Source organism: Nomascus leucogenys, chromosome 10 (assembly GCF_006542625.1).
Source record: "Nomascus leucogenys isolate Asia chromosome 10, Asia_NLE_v1, whole genome shotgun sequence".
In the NCBI taxonomy this organism is placed as follows: Eukaryota; Metazoa; Chordata; class Mammalia; order Primates; family Hylobatidae; genus Nomascus; species Nomascus leucogenys.
Genome location: NC_044390.1, coordinates 10,415,924 through 10,437,028, shown reverse-complemented (window position 1 = coordinate 10,437,028; position 21,105 = coordinate 10,415,924). Strand labels below are relative to the sequence as shown.

General features: G+C 38.3%; 1 protein-coding gene across 3 annotated transcripts in view; it reads right to left on the bottom strand.

Annotated features, from left to right (window-relative positions):
- NR2C1 (nuclear receptor subfamily 2 group C member 1) overlaps positions 1-21,105 on the bottom strand; it is a 52,866-nt gene that overhangs the window by 5,582 nt on the left and 26,179 nt on the right. The window contains exons 10-12 of one of the 3 annotated variants that reach the window (XM_030819833.1): positions 14,657-14,778; positions 5,519-5,658; positions 2,557-2,679 (exon numbers count right to left, since the gene is read on the bottom strand). In XM_030819833.1, the coding sequence (XP_030675693.1) occupies positions 2,557-2,679; positions 5,519-5,658; positions 14,657-14,778 (385 nt within the window). Of the gene's footprint in view, positions 1-2,556; positions 2,695-5,518; positions 5,659-14,656; positions 14,779-21,105 lie in introns of all 3 variants that reach the window. The other 2 variants (XM_030819832.1, XM_030819834.1) reach the window with 2 other exon arrangements.

The window sequence follows — 21,105 nt, the reverse complement described above, 5'->3', positions numbered from 1 at the left end:
ATTCCAAAAGTAGTAGGAAGGCATTTGATAACTTTGCCTTTAACAGGAGCAAAAGGTAAATGACTCAGCTTAAAAAGACATTTTAAGGCTGGGTGTGGTGGCTCACGCCTGTAGTCCCAGCACTTTGGGAGACTGAGGTGGGCGGATCACAAGGTCAGGGGTTCAAGACCAGCCTGGCCAACATGGTGAAACTCCGTCTCTACTAAAAATACAAAAAATTAGCTGGGTGTGGTGGCAGGCACCTGTAATCCCAGCTACTTGGGAGGTTGAGGCAGGAGAATCACTTGAAACCAGGAGGCAGAGGTTGCAGTGAGCCGAGATTGTGCCACTGCACTCCAGCCTGGGCAACAGAGCGAGACTCTGTCTCAAAAAAAAAAAAAAAAAAAAAAAAAAAAAGGGCATTATAAATCCATGGAATATTTGCAGATTATATTCTATGCCATATTTTTATAAGTCAAAAATTCTATTATTTTTAGGGAAAAAGGTATATAAGAATTATGAAACCATAAATATCATCTCTATCAGAAAAATAACAAATATGAAAAAATCTATATAAGCATTTCAATGGTCGCTATAACATTATACAAAAACAGAAATATTAAAAGAACTTCATAAAAATTATGCATAGCTTAAGAAATGTTGAATATGGAAAGCTCTGTTCTCATGGATGAAAATTTTAAAAAGTAATAAATGGAAAATCCTAAAAATACTTAGTAAAATAAAATTACATTAGAATTTAAACTTCAAATCTATGTTCTTTCAATTTTCACCTAAGGAAAATGAAGGTGACAAATTGTGCTAAGAATAGAGACATACGTTACTAACTCATAAGAAACATTAGAAGAAATAGTACAAGTTTTCATGTTCTTACTAGTATTACTGACAGAAAGAGGCAGGTTTCCTCAGATAATTTTATTATGATGCACAAGAACAGAAACATATCAGAATGAAAAATACAGAACCTAAGAGAACAGTCAATTTCTCTTATTCAGAAATTGATCACTGAGAGCTTACCGTCATTTTACCATCTGTGAAAACTGTAAACTGGCAGGAAAACAAGAAACCAATTTTTTTTATTTGTTGGTAACTCATATAAGATGTTTGGAAATCTAGCCCATCAACATAGCAATAGTCATCTCTCATTCTGCCATTTAGTAATGTCTAAAAAAATACACCTAAGAATTCAAATGTTGACGTGACAACAGAAATAAAGGTCTATAATATTTTTTACATTTTCATTTATTTTTGAGACAGGGTGTCCCTCTGTCACCCAGGCTAGAATGCAGTGGCGTGATTAGAGTTCACTGCAGCCTCAAACTCTCAGGCTGCAGTGATCCTCCCACCTAAGCCTCCCAAGTAGTTGAAACCACAGGTGTGCACCAGCACATCCAGCTAATTTTTTCTATTTTGATTTTTGTAGAGAAGAGGTCTCATTATGTTGCCCAGGCTCGTCTTAAACTCCCTGACCAATCCTCTCATCTCGGCCTCCCAAAATGTGAGGATTACAGGCATGGGCTACTGCGCCCTGCCAAGGTCTATCATATTATTTCACTGACTTCTCCACCTCCCTCTTCATACCCATATAAATGTCTAACATCCTTAAAATTCACCAATTTAAAGTATACAATTCAGGCCAGGCGGGTGGTTCACTCCTGTAATCCCAGCACTTTGGGAGGCCGAGGCAGGTAGATCACCTTAGGTCAGGAGTTCAACACCAGCATGGCCAACATAGTGAAACTCGTCTCTACTAAAAATACAAAAATGAGCCGGGTGTGGTGGTACATGCCTGTAATCCCAGCTACTGGGGAGGCTGAGGCAGGAGAATTGTTTGAACACAGGAGGCGGAGGTTGCAGTGAGCTGAGATTCCACCACTACATTCCAGCCTGGGCGACAGAGCGAGACTCAGTCTTAAAAAAAAAAAGTATACAATTCAATAGTTTTTAGTATGAATATACTGATAGTTGTACAACTATCACCACAATCTAATTTTGGAACATTTTTGTCACTCCAAAAAAAAACCACTCTACCCATTAGCAGTCACTTCCCATTTCTTCCTTCTCCTTAGTCCCTGGCAACCACTTATCTATTTTATGTCTATACAGGTTTGCCTCGCATATTTTATATAAATGAAATCAAACAATGTGACTGGCTTCTTTCATTTAGCAGAACTTTTAAAGGCTCATCTGTGTTGTAGTATGTGTTAGAATTTCCTTCCTTTTATCGCTGAATGATATTCCATCGTATGTATATATTAATTTGTTCATCTGTTGACCGACATTTGGGTTGTCTCCACTTTTTGACTATTATAAATAATGCTGCTATGACTATTTATATACTCATTCTTGCATAGATATATATTTTTCATTTCTCTTGGGCTGACAAGAGTGAAGCTGCTGAGTCATATGATAACTCCATGTTTAACCTTTTGAAGAACTACTGAACTCTTTTCCAAAGCAACTGCACCATTTTACATCCCCACTTGCAACACATGAGGGCTTCTATTTCTCCACATCGTGAAACATTTTATTTTGAATAAGAAGTAAATGTTTATATACCTGGACTGAAGAGTACTATTGCCTTCAGGTAGGCATATTCATATCCATCAATGCAGAGTTTAACCATGCTGTTACAAAACTCCTGTAGTTTGAAGATGTGCTCCATCAATAATTTTCTTCTTTCTGTTGACATTTTATCTTTAATTAAAAATAAACAAATGCTTCTAGTGTTTGTCTAAAATGAACAACTACTTTCATCCAATATATTTCCCTCTCAGGAATTTTGAAATTTTAATTCTGAAATATTTTTTGAGACAGGGTTTTACCCCTGTCGCCCAGGTGGCAGTGCAGTGGGGTGATCTTGGCTCACTGCAACCTCTGCCTCCTGGACTCAAGCAGTTCTCCTGCCTCAGCCTGCCAAGTAGCTGGGACTAGAGGCGCATGCCATCATGCCCAGCTAATTTTCATATTTTTTGTAGGATAGAGTTTCACTATGTTGCCCTGGCTGGTCTTGAACTCCTGGGCTCAAGTGATTAGCCCACCAATGCCTCCCAAAGTGTTGGGATTACAGGCGTGAGCCACTGTGCCTGGCCTTCCTCTCATGAATTTCAAGCTTTGAGTATAACCAATGTAGAATGTTTAAAATTAAGTATGTCTGCAATTATAGCTAAAACTAATCATCTTAAGATATTGTTCATTCAAGAGCAACAAGCTGTTAGTATAATCTGTATAAAAATATAAGTAGAAAGGTTTATATTTATTTTTCTTGAGACAGGGTCTCGCTCTGTTGCCCAAGGCTGGAGTGCAGTGGTGCAATCTCAACTCACTGCAACTCTGCCTCCTGGGTTCAAGCAATCCTCCCACCTCAGCCTCCTGAGTAGTTGGGACTACAGGTTAGCGCCACCATGAATGGCTACATTTTGTATTTTAGTAGAGATGGGGTTTCACCATGTTGGCCAGGCTGGTCTTGAACCCCTGACCTCAAGTGATCTGCCTGCCTCAGCCTCCCAAAGTGTGAGCCACTGTGCCCAGCCAGGTTTATATTTCATCTTAATTCTTTTGATGTTGTAAAAGTACTTTTAAAAAATGAATTATTTTCTCATGGTAATTGCTTTTGGGGGAAAAACTATATATAAAAAATGCATTTGGATGTTTATGGCACTTGGCTTGTTAAAAAAACAACAACAAACAAAAAAAGAAAACTAAACATAATGGTTCCTTTTTTTTTTTTTTTTTGACATGGAGTCTCGGTCTGTCGCCCAGGCTGGAGTGCAGTGGCACAATCTCGGCTCACTGCAACCTCTGCCTCCCAGGTTCAAGCAATTCTCTGCCTCAGCCTCCTGAGTAGCTGGGATTACAGGCGCCTGCCACCACGCCTGGCTAATTTTTTTGTATTTTTAGTAGAGACGGAGTTTCACTATGTTTGCCAGGCTGGTCTTGAACTCCTGACCTTGTGATCCACCCACCTAGGCATCTCAAAGTGCTGGGATTACAGGCGTGAGCTACCGCGCCCAACACCCCCCTCCCCACCCTTTTTTTTTTTTTTTTTTTTTTTTTTTTTTTTTTTTTTAAGAAATGGTTCTCACTCTGTTGTCCAGGCTAGGGTGTAGTGGTGCTGTCATAGCTCACTGCAACCTCAAATTCCTGGGTTCAAGTTATCCTCTGCCTCAGGTTCCTAAGTAGCTGGGGCTATGACTATAGGCATGCGCCACCATGGCCAGCTAATTTTTAAAAAATTTCTGTAGAGGTGGGGTACCACAGTGTTGTCCAGGCTAGTCTTGAACTTCTAGGCTCAAGCTGTCTCACCTCAGCCTCCCAAGTGCTGGAATCACAGGTGTGAACCACCCCACCTGGCTGAAATGTTTGCTTTCAAGATATACCTTTGATAAGATAGGATGTAAAGATAACCATCTGAAACACTAGACAACTAAAAGTACATAAGACTCAAATTTTGGTAATAGGATTTTATTTAAGCTTATATTGGTTGGGAAAAAATGAGCAAAACCATCTACATGTTTCACTACCAAGACTACTATAATAAAAACAAATATTTAGTAAAAACACTGTTAAGAAGAAAAAAACTGAAGCAGAATAAAGTTTTACAACAAAGATTTTAATTTATTGTAGAGGGACATGTTTAAAACCCATCCATTAGTAATTAGTCAACCATAGCTTTCCTGAAGGTAGGCTTTATAACCATTACAGGCATATAAGACATGAACCAGGGGTAGGAGTCCATAAGTAAGATGGGAATGGGATGCTGCCTTCTAGTAGATCTATTTTTTATGACATTTTAAGGTGATTACCCCTCTGCTGTTATAAGAAGGAAGCAAATGATTTAAAAATAATATAAAACAATAAAAAATAGAATATGCTAAGGAACTAAAAGGTAGTCCCCAATTTATAAATTATTTCTGAGCTCAAAAGGCAATTTTCCCCATTTGTTGATGGGGCACTGTTTTGGGTAGTCATAAGCCATTCTATAGTTAAGCATTTATAAATCAGTGATTGCTCGTCTTGTGAAATGAATGAGGGCTGCAATTACCTTAGCATCTAGGAAAGGAAAAACAGAATGAAAAGGATTGTTCTGACTCTTCAGAACTATTTAGGCGAGAGAATACACCCTGATGAATTGATACAAAATCAACCTATCTTAGGATTCAAAGGGCTATAATAAAGAAAGGTCATTTGAAAATTGCTGGGTAGTATTATGTTTTAAAATATTTGACCACCTCTACATAAGCTCACCCTGGATTCTTTGATAGTTGCACAAAAATTCACAAGGCCTGGTCAGAAATAGCCTGCCAGACTTAAGTATACTGTTTTCAATTTTGTTGCATTCTATTTAAAAAATATTTTTAGAGGATTAGTAAATTTATAAAATTGTAAAAATTATCTAAGAAGAGCACTGGTACCTAAAACACTAATATAATAATTATTAGATATCTAACTTTAGTCATAACATTAATGAAACTCATGCCTCCTCCTACATCCTGGAAAAGGTAAGGAAGGTGGTTTTTACCTTGTTGAAGACTACTGTGAAGACAATTGACAAATGTTGCTAATATAGTTGCTACATTCATCACTTGCCAGCACTGGGCAAGACCAAGAGTAAAAAGTTCATTCCAGTAAGCTTTCACCAGTGATATGCTGTTTTCTTGCCTATTAAAAACAGTAATAAAAGCACAAAACAGATATTATTAAAATAAGTTTTATAAACCTTACAGCTAGTCCAAATACTTAAAAACAGCATATTACTAAATTAAAATTACTCTAGAAAGATTTGAGCAAGTCTGTGTTTTGTATAGCTGATAACAAAATGAGAAATGAGGAATGCTTAGACATTTAAATAGTAGCTAGCTCATCAATCAGCCAGTTTATAAGAACAACTGCAAGTAATATTCAAACTAAAAAAGTTGGGGCTTTAACTTCACATTTCATAGAAATGGAATAAAGATTGTTCTTCAAAAGCATATATTAAAAAAAACTTTTGTTTTGAATACAGGTAAATACCTTTTAAAAGAAAGGGCAATTCAAATTATTTTATTGTTTTGAGACAGAGTCTTGCTCTGTCGCCCAGGCTGGAATGCAATGGCGTGATCTCTGCTCACTGCAACCTCCACCTCCTGGGTTAAAGCGATTCTCCTGCCTTAGCCTCCCCAGTAGCTGGGATTACAGGCATGCACCACCACATGCAGCTAATTTTTGTATTTTTAGTAGAGACAAGGTTTTGCCATGTTGACCAGGCTGGTCTTGAACTCCTGACCTCAGTTGATCCGCCTGCCTTGGCCTCCCAAAGTGTTGGCATTACAGGCGTGAGCCACTGCTCCCAGCCTCTAGAATTATTTTATAGTAGGAAAGCAACCAATTTTAGGAGAAAAATGGTTCATTGTATGTTTCAGAGGAGATATTAGTATCCCTATAAATGAGATACCCAGGATTTTACTATGAATAACAAGAGATTAGAAAGGTCAAAAGTTCTTTCCTGAATTTCTAAGTAAGTGATCTCAGCAGCATAAGGAGGCTGAGGCAGGAGAATGGTGTGAACCCGGGAGGCAGAGCTTGCAATAAGCAGAGATCGCACCACTGCACTCCAGCCTAGGTGATAGAGCGAGACTCCGTCTCAAAAAAAAAAAAAAAAAAGAAAAAAAAAAGACCCCCATCTCTACAAAAAATGAAAACATTAGCCGAGCATAGTGGCATTTGCCTGCCGTCCCAGCTACTTAAACCTATTTATCCATTTGAAATTAGGCAAATAAACTTCCCAGGTCTCAGGTTGTCTAATGATATAAAATGCAGAGACACTATACGTCCTATATCTTGCTCAGAGTTATTAAGAGGTGAAATGTAAGAATTAGCTGGGGCTGGGTGCAGTAGCTCACGCCTGTAATCCCAGCACTTTGGGAGGCTGAGGCAGATGCATCACTTGAGCCCAGGAGTTGCAGACCAGCCTGGGCAACATGGCAAAACCTTATCTCTACAAAAAATACAAAAATTAGCTGGGTGTGGAGGTGCACACCTACAGTCTCAGCTACTCGCAGGCTGAGGTGGGAGGATCTTCCCCCTAAGCCTGGGGAAGTCGAGGCTTCGGTGAGCTGTGATCACGCCACTGCACTCCAGCTTGGGTGACAGAGTAAGACCCTGTCTCAAAAAAAAAAAAGAAAAAGACAGAGAATTAGCTGGGTGCTGTGGCACATGCCTGTAGTCCCAGCTACTCAGGTGGGTTGAGGTGGGAGGATTGCTTGAGGCCAGGAGTTTAAAGGGGTAGCACACCATGATTGCATCTGTGAAGAGGCCTGCACTCCAGCCTCTAACCTGGCACGGGAAGACCCTGTCTCAAAAAAAAAAAAAATTGAGAAAGTATATGCCAGGTACTGGAGAAATAGCAATTAAGAGATTAAGTTTGCCTTCATGAAAAAGAGGGGAAATAACAAATATATAATTTTAAATATTTTATATAAATATACATATATGATTATACATAATTTTAGGTAATAAAAATTCTACATTAATATAAAGTTATGTATATTAGAAAATGGGAAGGTTCAGGTAAGGTGGTTAGAAAAGGCATTTCTGAGGTGGTGACATTTGAGTGGAGAAAGATGGCAGAGAATTAAAACAAACAAAAAAACCAAAAATCAGATCTAGGGGAACAGTATCCCAGGGAGAACAAGGGCAAATGTGCTAAGGTGAGAACAAGCATACAATAGATATTCAATAAAAATTGTTGAGTGAATTACTAAATGCTATCCTATTGTCTTGGAAGGTCCTTTCCTAGCCTTGTTTTCCTGGCTAATACCTACTGATCCCTTAAAATACAGCTCAGAGTTCACTTTCTAGAAGGAACATTATTCCTCTCTCAACATAGTTTATCATTCCCCCTTCAGTGTCACGCACACACGTATCCTCACTGAAGGCAGAGACCCCCTTGTGCATTTCTGTATCTCAGAGACCAATGCAGCACATGGTACACAGAAGTAATTCTGCAAATGATTTCTGATCTTAGGGAGTACAGAACAGGCAGAAGTGAGAACTTTGATGAAAAGAGCTGTGGGCACAGGCCCTTTTACAATTACACATACAATTAAACAATCTTTAACCAAACCTACAGACTTTATTATAAATGAGATGATGAAACTATAAGTTTTCTTTCCTTAAATCTCTGGAGAGATATAAGTTGGTAAGAACATCCTGATAGGAAGTATGTCCAACCTAATGAATGGTACTTGTATATTTTTCTTCTTAATAAAGCTTTAAAATTAGGATAATCAGCGTGTTTAACAGAAATCATTTGTTAAGGATCACAGCCTTCTTTATGACATTACATTTTATTAAATAATTGAACATACTTGAAACAAATGCTAATACTGTCAACTCAGTCACAGCAAGTTTTTTTTCTGAGAATTATTAATGTGAAATTTTAACTTCAGGCTGATCTCTTTTCCATTCAGTATCTGAGAAGGATCAATGGCCACAAGAAAATGCCTACCATTTGAAAGTAAAGTTTAAATGCAAAGAAAACCAGTATTTTATAATATTCATATAGAAAATGCTTAAAAATATCAATCTTAAACAAAATCAAAGGAGATAAAAATAAAGGATACTATTTTCATTAAAGATGGATAAAATTCAGAATTGAGGAAGAGGTGAGGAAATAAGTATTCATTCTCATACGCTGCTGACGTGAGCATAAACTGGATCAACATCATCTCAGAGAACAGTTTGGTAGTACCCATCGAAAGTTAAAATGTACACCTTCTTAGACCCAGCAAATTCACCTCTAAGAAACTATTTTATAGAAATACAGTCATGCATAGCACAACGTTTTAGTCAACAGTGTACCACATATGCAATGGTGGTCCCATAAGATTACAATACCATATTTTTATGGACACTTCTCTATGTTTAGATACACAAATATTTACTATTGTGTTACAACTGCCTATGGTATTCAGTACAGTAACATGCTATACAGGTTTGTCTTAGGTTTGTAGCCTAGGAACACTAGGCTGTAGCATATACCCTTGATGTGTAGTAGGTTTGTGTAAGTACATTCTATGATGTTCACAATCACAAAATTGCCTAATGATGCATTTCTCAGATTACATAGCCATCATTAAATGGGCAACGCATGCCTATACTAACATGACTATACTAACAAAAGTGGGCAAAAATACATACACAATGCCACAAAATGCACACTGTAGCACTGGATATAATAACAAAGAAAACTGGCAACAATCCAAATGTCTACTAATAAGGAATGAGTAAGTGCATAAAATAGAATACTATAATAGAAGCCATAAGGACAGATGGGGTAAATTTACATGTACTAACACAGGAAGAAGTCTATGAGTGTAAAAAGCAAGGCAAAGAATAGGATGTGTAAATATGTGTATGTATTTAATTGTCTAATAAGTATCTCACGGAAAAATTCTAGTAGGACACGAAACTGTTAACAGTGGGGTTAGTTACCTCTGGTGAGTGAGGTTTTACTTTATAATCCTATACTTCAATATTACTTTAAACATTAAAAAAAATAAAAGCTAACATGAAGGAAGTTAAACTCAGTTTCACTTTTAACCTCTGATTCTGAAGTTTTAAGGAGGAAACAGCTAACCAGTTTACTACTAAACACAGGAAAGGAAAAATAAATGGAAAAAAATCAGAGCTGGCTTGTGCTATGCATCTTGTAGTAAGAAAGTACCTTGGCATTGCTGGAGAAGCTCAGAAAAAAAGGAGTATAAGTGCAAAGGATAAGAATACCAAAATTATTACTAAGGAAAAAAGACACAAGTGGCAGATGAGAAATAACCTACCAGATTGTTGTGTTTCCAAAAGAAAAGTGAAAGGACTGTAGAAACCAACTATAGAAAGATTATCTATTTACATTTATCCAAATCCCAAACCAAAAACCCTGATGGTATAGCTAGCTATGTTTTTAAAAGTTCAATTATGTTAGGAAAGAAAAACAGCAAGGCTACTCTAAAAAGATGGTCTTTAAGAGAATGAAGAAGAATGACCTTTTATTATCTACTTTGCAGCAGGCAATGGCTTAGATACATTTACATTCATTATCTCACCTATGTGATGTAGTTCATAATCAAGTGTTTCTGCTCCTAATTTACAGACACTGAGCCTCATTTAGGTTACTCGGTCCAAAGACACAAAGCCAGCAGATGCATAAAAACAGAATTTGAAACTTTATGCTCCTTTAAACCTCATTACACAATTTAGCAAGTAAAATGCTAAAGTCAGTAAATTTCTCAGTAGAGACTCCTCCATTTAAGGTTAATATTTTGGGATGGTAAGGGCATGTTTGCTACCAGGTTAGGAAAATAAATGACTATTGTAGTTTATGTTCAAAACATCTTTCCTTTAAGAAGCAAAAAGAGCTGAGTAGAGACTATAGTTAAGGTTATCACTAAGGCATTTAAAAAGCAACACAAATGGGCCGGGCGCGGTGGCTTAAGCCTGTAATCCCAGCACTTTGGGAGGCCGAGGCGGGCGGATCACGAGGTCAGGAGATCGAGACCATCCTGGCTAACACAGTGAAACCCCGTCTCTACTAAAAATACAAAAAATTAGCCGGGTGTGTTGGCGGGCGCCTGTAGTCCCAGCTACTCGGGAGGCTGAGGCAGGAGAATGGTGTGAACCCGGGAGGCGGAGCTTGCAGTGAGCCGAGATCGCGCCACTGCACTCCAGCCTGGGCCACAGAGCAAGACTCCGTCTCAAAAAAAAAAAAAAAAAAAAGCAACACAAATGTTGAGGTTAAAAAAAAAAAAGGCCGGATATGATGGCTCATGCCTATAATCCCAGTACTTTGGGAGGCTCAGCTGGGAGAATCGCTTGAGGCAACGAGTTCAAGATCAGCCTGGACAACATAGTGAGACTTCCATCTCTAGTTTTTAAAAAAGCATTAACTTGCAAAATAGTAAATATGTTAATTTCTTTTACAAACAGGTACAGGTATTTTTCTCTAATTACTACACTATATTGTGAGTTTTTTTTTTTTTTTTGAAGCGGAGTCTCACTCTGTCACCCAGGCTGGAGTACAGTGGCATGATCTCAGCTCACTACAACCTCCGTCTCCTGGATTCAGGTGATTCTCCTGCCTCAGCCTTCCGTGTAGCTGGGATTACAGGTGGCTGCCACCATGCCTGGCTAATTTTTGAATTTTTAGTAGAGACAGGGTTTTGCTGTGTTGGCCAGGCTGGTCTTGAACTCCTGGCCTCAAGTGATCTGCCTGCTTTGGCCTCCCAAAGTGCTGAGATTACAGGCATGAGCCACCACGCCTAGCCTATATTGTTAATATTCATTAAAATATGAATATAGGACTCACAATTAGAGGTTATATAATTGTTTATACTATTTATTTTCATAAAGGAATATAACTTTTTAGCCCCTCATATCTGGTAGTACTGAAGGCACCAGTCCTCAGGGAAAAGTATCAGTGATATGTCAAAATGAACCCAAAAAATTACAGGTTTCAAAACTACAAAGTTACAGGAAACATTACATCATGTTTCAGTGGTAATTTAAAAGATTCAGCTTTCTGGCTTAGCATTTAATGGAAGGCTATTGATTACATTGTTCAATAAATAAAATCTCCTTGGTAAATGGTGGTGGCTTGGAGCTTTTGGTTATATTTTAAGAATCTAGGTAGAGATGACTGCTGCCATACTTACTCCAGGCAAATTATGACAAGTACTCTCTACTACCCCGCAATGGAATCTACCACTACTCATATAGTCACTTAACCTGAATTTTACAGGGAGAGCTTAAAACCAACAACTGAATTACTCTAAGTACTGAAACTACAAATCTTAAAATGGAAAATCAATACCTTTGTAAAATACAGAAGCCTTGTAAAATATTAGTAGTATTAACTGTATACTGACAATCAACACCTTTGTAAAATACAGAAGCCTTGTAAAATATGAAGGTACTATAACCATGCACTGTTTAGTAAAATTATTTAAGTTACTGTTCCCTTCAATTAAAGTGATCAAAACAATCTTGATTTCAGAAAATGATTAATGTTGCTTATCTGTTTCTCTCTGTAAAATTAGGACTTTGTCACCAACTTTTATATTTTTAGATAAAAATGCAACCTAATGCCAGTTTCTACTTTTAGAATAGCTTTTATTTCCATATAATAGAATTTTTCCATCATTAGCACTTTGTCCTTATCCGTATGATTAATTAACACATAAATAAGATCTATGAATCATCCAGATAGGGATAAAAAATAAGAGTTTGCATAATGGCCTTGATTGCTAGATCAAGTTTTTCTAATTACAAAGAACCTTGTGGTTGTTACATTGAAACTGATTCTCAATACAGATCACAGGAAAATGTGGCTACCACTATAAAAATGACTTATTTTATAAACAGAAACCTCCTGAGGCCTTATTTTTGGTTTCTTCAACATCTGCGTTATTTCCATAGGATAATTATACTCAATTTAATAGAAGTACTTAAAATCAATGGTGGTGTAAATAATTCAAGGAGTTCAAACCACTCCCCCAAATTCCTCCCTTTTGTTGTTTTATTATAATAACTGATAGCCTATCATGAAAAATATCACCAGGTTACTTTTTAGACACATGAATGTGAGTTACAAGATGAGTGAACTACACTTAATATTTAAAAATTAGTCAATTGCTGGCTAGGCACAGAGGCTCATGCCTATAACACCAGCACTTTGGGAGGCTGAAGTGAGCAGATCACTTGAGGCCAGGAGTTTGAGACCTGCCTGGCCAACATGGCGAAATCCCATCTCTACTAAAAATACGAAAATTAGCTGGGCTTGGTGGTGCACAACTGTAGTCCCAGATACTCAGGAGGCTGAGGCATAAGAATTGCTTGAAACTGAGAGGTGGAGATTGCAGTGAGCCGAGATCATGCTACTGCACTCCAGTATAAGTACTTATTTTAAAAATTTTGGTAGATAATAGACTAATTGTTCTCCAGATTACCCCACCCTCGGTAGTGTGTACTTGGTTTTCTGTATCCTCACTATATTTGATACTATTGATCATTTCAGTAATTACAAAGTAGAAAAAAGACTCTATCCCAACTAAATAAAAAAAATTAATCAATTGCCAATATGCAAATTTACATTTTTAATACAAACAAACACACTGGACGTTGGGCGAGGTGGTGCACGCCTGTATGGGAGGCATCCATATAGGAGTATTGCTTGATCCCAGGAGTTCCAGATCAGTCTCAATGACAGAGGAAGAACTCATCTCTTAAAACAAAAAAAACCCCAGAAAACTAGAGAAATTCTGAAAATTGAATGTTAAAAAAGGACTAACAATCTTTAAAAGTTAACCATTCTAAATCAGGCTTTTAGTCTATGTAACTATAATATCTGAGCACATGATTTAATGCATAGTATAATGCTGATTAATAAACCAAATTATAATGTTAAATATGCCTTTATTCAATTCTCTGTATGCCTTTTACAATCATGTTCGCATATTTCTTTGTTGTATTCACAATAGTCTCTGAGGATAAGAGGTGGGCAATTATTATTCCCATTTGGCAAATGGAAGAACAGGTATACAGGATGTGAAACTGAATTGTTTACAAAATCATACTGGTGAATAGGGTCCTAGGAGTTGAATAAAAACTTTCTAACTTTGAATAAAAACTTTCTAACTATGGGCTTAACTTTTTCCATTGTTTTGCCTTTAGACACACCAGTTATTTTAAAACAATTTAAATACATTTGGCAAACTTTAGGTAAAGCTTGAGTTTCTTACAGTAGGCCATCTTCTATCTCATCTGATTTCTTCAGAACAGAATACAGATATACTCTTTTTTAAAAGACAGGGTCTAGCTCCATCCCAGGCTGGAGTGCAGTAAGCAATGTGATCATGGCTTACTTCAGCCTCAGACTTCTGGGCTAAAGTGATTGGCCCCCCTTAGCCTCTAGAGTAGCTGGAACTACTAGTGTGCATGACCATGCCCAGCTAATTAAAACTTTTTTTTTTTTTTTTTGTAGAGACAGGGTCTCACTCTGTTGCCCAGACTGGTCTTAAACTCCTGGCCTCAAGCCATCCTCCTGCCTTGACCTCCCAAAATGCTGGGATTACAGGCGTTAGTTACCATGCTCAACCTCAGATGTACTCTTGAGTGGTTAAGACTAACCCTCTAAGTCATTGTAGTGGTACTATGGGGGTTTACATTTTCTTTTTTTTTTTGAACCACATGATTGGAAAACAATTATCTCTACTTTTAACATAACCACTGTAGGCAAAATTCAGCTCTTTAGTAACATGCCTGGGATGAACACTGAAATGGTAGTGATGAGAGAGAAACAAGAACCTAGGGCAGTCTTACAGTCTATCTTTGAGCCAATGAAAGATGAGGCCTGCTACAAATGCTAGCCATAATCTATCAATTCTACTGATCATATTCCATCCAAATTCTTAACTTAGTCAAACTACAAAATATGGATACTCTTCCACGTAAATACAGAGAACATACTAGTTAACTGCTGTGATTTGTCATATGAATGACACAACTTAAAGCTATAATGTTATACTGTTTTTTCCTTTAATGCAAATCTTCCCAAAATAAAAAGTTTTGTTTAATGTACATTTGTGCTACAAAATCACATTTATATTCAAGATTTCAAAACACTCACCCTAGAGCCTGGAAAGAAGGAATCGAAAGTGCCCAGTGCATTGATAAGAACAGCAGTCTGGAGGCAGACTCCCCAATGTAGTGCACATTCAGGTACTCAGGCATAGGAGAAGGCATGGTGAGCTAGTATGAACAAGGATTTAGGTAAATTATCTTATGACTGAAAAGTTCTAAATTATCATTTCTTTGAAAAAGTTTAATGTAAACATAACACATCAAATGAGAGCTAATATATTCACAAAAAAAGCTAATCTTGAAATAATCCAAGTCACTAGAATTTACAGCTAACAGGGCTTAGAATAAATAAGTAGCCCATAGTTTCTAACAAGCCAATATTCAGACAAGCAGAACCTCAACAAATATCAACGATGATATTATCTGGTTATGTTACTTCCTGTCTTGGTCTAACAATATGTTTCTTTTCCTTCCTTCTCTCCATTAATGATAGCATACAACAAATTCAGTTTAAGGAGAAATCCTGTCTGCTAAATGTTTCTTTCATTTAGGCTAAGGGGTTAATAAATTCAAATACTTACAAAGCCAGGAGAGTAAGGAGTGGAACAGGCTTGCTGGTGCCAAGTGGGAAGAGCATATTTATTCCCAGATAAAGGGCACAGCTGGTGAATTGAATTCAGTGCAGTGAAAACATATGGAATTGTGGGCTCAGCACTGCCAGCTCTTCCAGTTTTTCAAAGAGCACATTCTGTGTGAAACCTCCCTATTTAAAAAAACTGGCAGGCTGGGCATGGTGGCTCATGCCTGTAATCCCAGCACTTTGGGAGATGGAGACAGGTGGATCACGGTGTCGACAGATCGAGACCATCCTGGCCAACATGGTTAAACCTCATCTTTACTAAAATACCAAAAAATATTGAGCCATGTGTGGTGAGTAGTCCCAGCTACTCGGGAGGCTGAGGCAGGGGAATTGCTTGAACCCAGGAAGTGGAGGTTGCAGTGAGCTGAGATCGAGCCACTGCACTCCAGCCTGGGCAAGAGAGTGAGACTCCATCTCAAAACAAAACAAAACAAAACAACCCAAACTGGCACTAAATAAAAAAAAAAGTTTTAAAAATTACAGGTATGCCTGTGGACATACTACTATTAAGTGGTCAGTTTATACTGCTGATCCAGTTCTTTAATATGTCTGACCACTGTTGAAACTTTTCTACTTTGTAATTACTGAAATGACCAATAGTATCAAGTATAATGAGGATACAGAAAACCAAGTACACACTACCAAGGGTGGGGTAATCTGGAGAACAATTAGTCTACTATCTACCAAAATTTTTAAAGTAAGTACGTGCAATAATACCACTTCCAAATCTCTGTTCCAGCAAAAAACTTCCATACATGCACAAAAAAGCATGTGTAAGGATGTCCATTGCAGCTCTACGTCTAATAATGAAATTAAATGCTGGCAACAACCCAAATTTCTATCACTAGAGAAAAGAATAATCCATGCTATAGAATATATGTGGGCATTAAAATTGGAAAGGTAAACTGAGATGTAATGGTATACAAAAAATCTCACAGACATCCAAGTGGAAAAAACTGTAAAACAGTATGTATTAAATAGATGACCCAATTTATGTTAAAGAGTACATATATATATGTATACCTAAAAAGTACAGAAGGAAACACGCCATACAGTTAACAGTGGCTACCTGTGGGTGGGGTAGGTAGATGTGCCCATATGTATTTTTCTAGGGAATGACTATTACAGCTTTCATTAGATTCTCAAAGGTATCTTTTTTTTTTTTTTTGAGATGGAGTCTCGCTCTGTCACCAGGCTGGAGTGCAGTGGCGTGATCTCAGCTCTCTGCCCAGGTTCAAGTGAATGTCCTTTCTCAGCCTCCCCAGCAGCTGGGACTACAGGCATGTGCCACCAGGCTTGGCTAATTTTTTTGTATTTTTAGTAGAGACGAGGTTTTACCATGTTGGCCAGGCTCGTCTCAAACTCCTGACCTCAGGTGATCCACCCGCCTCGGCCTCCTAAAGTGCTGGGATTACAGGCATGAGCCACCGCACCTGGCCCGTCAAAGGTATCTGCTATATAAAATACCGCACCTGGCCCCTCAAAGGTATCGTCTATCTAAAAGGCTTGAGGTTTGAAACAAAGAAAAGTTATATAAAAATGTAAAAAAAACCCCTGATTTTGTTCATTATTAGCCAAGAATGGTTTACCTATTTATAAATGGTACCAAGTAATAAAACAAAAGGGCAATTAATAGTTGAAATTCTGTAAGTGAGAAGAAAATTTTTTACATATTTAAGAATGTTTGAGAAAGGTTTACTACAGCAGTAAGTTAAAATACAATTATTTAAGACAATTCTTGGCTGGGCACAGTGGCTCGTGCCTGTAATTCCAGCACTTTGGGAGGCCAAGGTGAGAGGACTGCTTGAAGCCAGTAGTTCAAGACCAGCCTGGGCAACATAACGAGACCCATTTCTACAAAAAAAAAACCAAAAAAAAAAAAAACCCCACACACAAAACAAAAAATTAAAAATTTAGCCAGGAGTGATGGCTCACACCTGTATCCCAGCAACTCGGGAGGCTGAGGTGGAAGAGCTGCTTGAACCTAGGAATTTTGAGACCAACCTGGGAAACACAGTGAGACCTCATCTCCAAAAATAAAAAAATTAGCTAGGCATGGTGGTGTGCACCTATAATCCCAGTTACTTAGCAGAATGAGGCAGCAGAATCCCTTTAGCCCAGGAGGTAGAGGTTGCAGTGAGCCAGGATTGTGCCACTGAACTCCAGCCTGGGTGACAAAGCAAGACCACATCTTAAAAAACAAAATATATCATATCTTTTCAGAATTACCCAAGATGAGTAAAAAGAAAGTCTGAAAAACTAAGGGAATTACCAAAAATTACTAGTTTTGGGGGAAGGGGCAAGTAAGATGCAAAACAACAAAAAGTCCTTTGTAGGGCTGGGTGTGGTGGCTCAGGCCTGTAATCCCAGCACTCTGGGAGGCCAGGGCAGGCAGATCACTTGAGGTCAGGAGTTCAAGACCAGCCTGCCAAAGAGATAAAACCAGGTCTCTACCAAAAATACAAAAAATTAGCCAGGCATGGCGGTGTGCGCCTGTAATCCCAGCTATTCGGGAGGCTGAGGTGCCGAAAATAGCTGGAACCCAGGGGATGGAGGTTGCAGTGAGCCAAGATTGTGCCACTGTACTCTAGCCTGGGAGACAGAGCAAGACTCTGTCTCAAAAAAAAAAAAAAAAAAAAAAAAAAAAAAAACTCCTTTGCAAGATGGTTTAAAATTGCATTTAAATATTAATACTTGTAATGTGTAAACACTGGATATAATGGTTTTGCTTTACACAACAGTGGTGGTAACTGAAAACTTTCTGCTGCTTTAATCATAAAATGGAAATAGTTTACAACACACACTAAAGGGACTCATTATTTAAAATATTACTACACCATGTTAACTTATAAAGAGAGAAAATGTTTCATAATCTTTTCTACATGCTCAATAAAACTCTAGTATTCTGAATCAGAAAGCTAATGCTGGCTGAAGAAACAATAGTCCATTTCACAAGTCTTTGAGACTGAAAAGACAAAGATTTATTCCTATATAGAGAGTGAGCTTCCCCAAAATGCCTGTAGATCTTTAGGTTTATAAATTGAATTATACACATTTTTCAAATTAGAAAAGTTCAATATACTGAGCTGAATTTTTAAAGAGCATTGACAAGAACTAAACCTGACCAATCTGTTTTAGAAGTTATTAGTTGCTTCTACAATTATCTTTCTAGCAGTTTCTGTATTGAAATCTTGTAACAGCCTGCATGATATAGCTTTTTTTTTTTTTTTTTTGAGATGGAGTCTTGCTCTGTCGCCCAGGCTGCAGTGCAGTGGTGCCATCTTGGCTCACTGCAACCTCTGCCTCCCGGGTTCAAGCAATTCTCCTGCCTGAGCCTCCTGAGTAGCTGGGATTACAGGCGCCCGCCACCACACCCGGCTAATTTTTTTTTTTTTTTTTTTTGTATTTTTAGTAGAGACGGGGTTTCACCATGTTGGTCAGGCTGGTCTTAACTCCTGACCTCGTGATCCACCCACCTCAGCCTCCCAAAGTGCTGAGATTACAGGCGCGAGCCACCCCGCCCAGCTGATACAGCTTTTAAAAAATCACTGGACGGCCGGGTGTGATGGCTCACGCTTATAATCCCAGCACTTTGGGACGCCGAGGTTGGCGGATCATTGGAGCTCATGAGTTAGCATGGGCAACATGATGAAACTTCGTCTGTATTAAAAAAATACAAAAATCAGCTGGGAGTGGTGGTGCATGCCTGTACTCTCAGCTACTCAGGAGGCTGAGGTGGGAGGATGGCTTGAGTCTGGGAGGCAGAGGTTGCAGTGAGTCAAGATCACGCCACTGCACTCCAGCCTGGGCTATAGAGCCAGTCTGTCTCAAAAAAAAAAAAAAACAAAAAACAAAAACAAAATCCTTGGAGGCTGAGCACAAGCACAGTGGCTCAGGCCTATAATCTCAGCACTTTGGGAGGTCGAGGTGGGAAGATCATTGCTTGTGGCCAGGAGTTTGAGACCAGCCTGGGCAACATAGTGAAACCTCATCTCCACACAAATACAAAAAAATCATTTGAGTTAGGAGATCTGGATTCTGCTTCCAACTTTTTGTTAATCACTTTGCCTAATTACCAGTATGACCCTAGATTATATATTCATTCAGTAACTATTTACTTAGAGTTCACTGGGAACCAGTAAGTGCTACTGTCTCAGTGGAAGAATAAAATAAAAACTGAATGAGCTATAGAAAAGGGCTAAGAAAGCTAATGGCATGTGTGAGAAATGATGGGCAGCTGGGTCAGAATGTGGAGGGCCCTAAAAGGTCAAGTTATAGAGACCGGACTTAATTTCATAACATATGGGCAATGGGAAGCTACTGAAGGCTGGTAAGTAGCAGAGTGACATAATTTGATTTTTAACAAATATAACGCTGGTACCAGCACACAGGACGAGATGGAAAAGAAAGACTGGAAGCGAAGATATTAGGGTAACAAATCAAGAAAGGAATTTTAAAAGGCCTAAAATATGGTGAAGGAAATGAAGAGGAAGGGAGAAATTCAAGCAATGGAATGGTTAAAATTCAGTTACGGAATGAGAGGAGTGAGGCTTAGGGAGAATAACTGCCTCTAAAGTTGCAAACATGGGTGACCAGAAAGACTGATTCTAATATGAAGATAATAAAATTTTAGAAATAAGTATATGCAATTTCCAAAACCACCTCACTTCTGTTGCATGTATATAATTTCTAAAATGGGAATATGATCTACCATATTCTTAAAATCTTCTAAGGAGATTTTAAGAATCAAGTAAAATAAAGTACATGAAATCATACCAAAAATTATGAAGCTTAATAAAAATCTTTTTCTTTTTTTTAAGATGGAGTATCGCTCTATCACTTAGGCTGGAATGCAGCGATGCAATCCTGGCTCATGGCAACCTCCAACTCCCCGGGTTCAAGCAATTCTTCTGCCTCAGCCTCCTGAGTAGCTGGGGTTATGGGCATGCGCCACTACGCCTGGCTAATTTTTGTATTTTTAGTAAACACGGGATTTCATCATGTTGGCCAGGCTGGTCTCGAACTCCTGACCTCAGGTGATCTGCCCGCGTAGGCCTCCCAAAGTGCTAGGATTACAGGCGTGAGCCACCACACCCGGCCAATAAAAATCTTAAATATTACTACTGCCCTTGATTTTTCAAAATCAAACTTCAAGTTTCATTATTAGACTATTTCTCCTTACTACCAAGATTGCTTTGAACAAGACACTAAAAATCTCTACATCTCTTTCTTTATCCACCAAATGAAAATAAAAATTCTAACCCTGCCAGATATGGTGGGTCATGCTTGTAATCCCAGCACTTCAGGAGGCCAAGGTGAGAGGATCACTTGAGGCCTGGAGTATAAGATAAGCCCGGACAACAAAGTGAGAGCCCATCTCTACAAAAAAATTTTTTAAATTAGCTGGGTGTGGTGGCACATGCCTGTGATCTCAGCAACATGAAAGACTGAAGCAGGAGGATCCCTTGAGCCCAGGAGGTCGAGGCTGCAGTGAGCTGTGATTATGCCACTGCACTCCAGCCTGGGTGCAGTGCTGACTGTGAGGATACTTAGGAAGACAAAGATGGAATGACAAAAGCCAATCCTAGGAAGAAAAAAAAGTTGTAATTTGCAAAATTCTTCTGTCCAAAACATTTCAAGGAATCAAAAACTTTGAGGACCAACATCAACAATAAACAGGTAAACTACCCCTACTTTCTAAAGAGCACTCTGGTCCTTTTCCCTCACAATGGGTCCTGTTCCTACATCTGTCTCATTTCATCCTTCCTCCCATTTAAATCCAAAGCAGAACATAAACCTAAGAAAACAAAAGAGTATCTTTCATTTAGAATAAGAAAGAACAATGGGAAAAATCA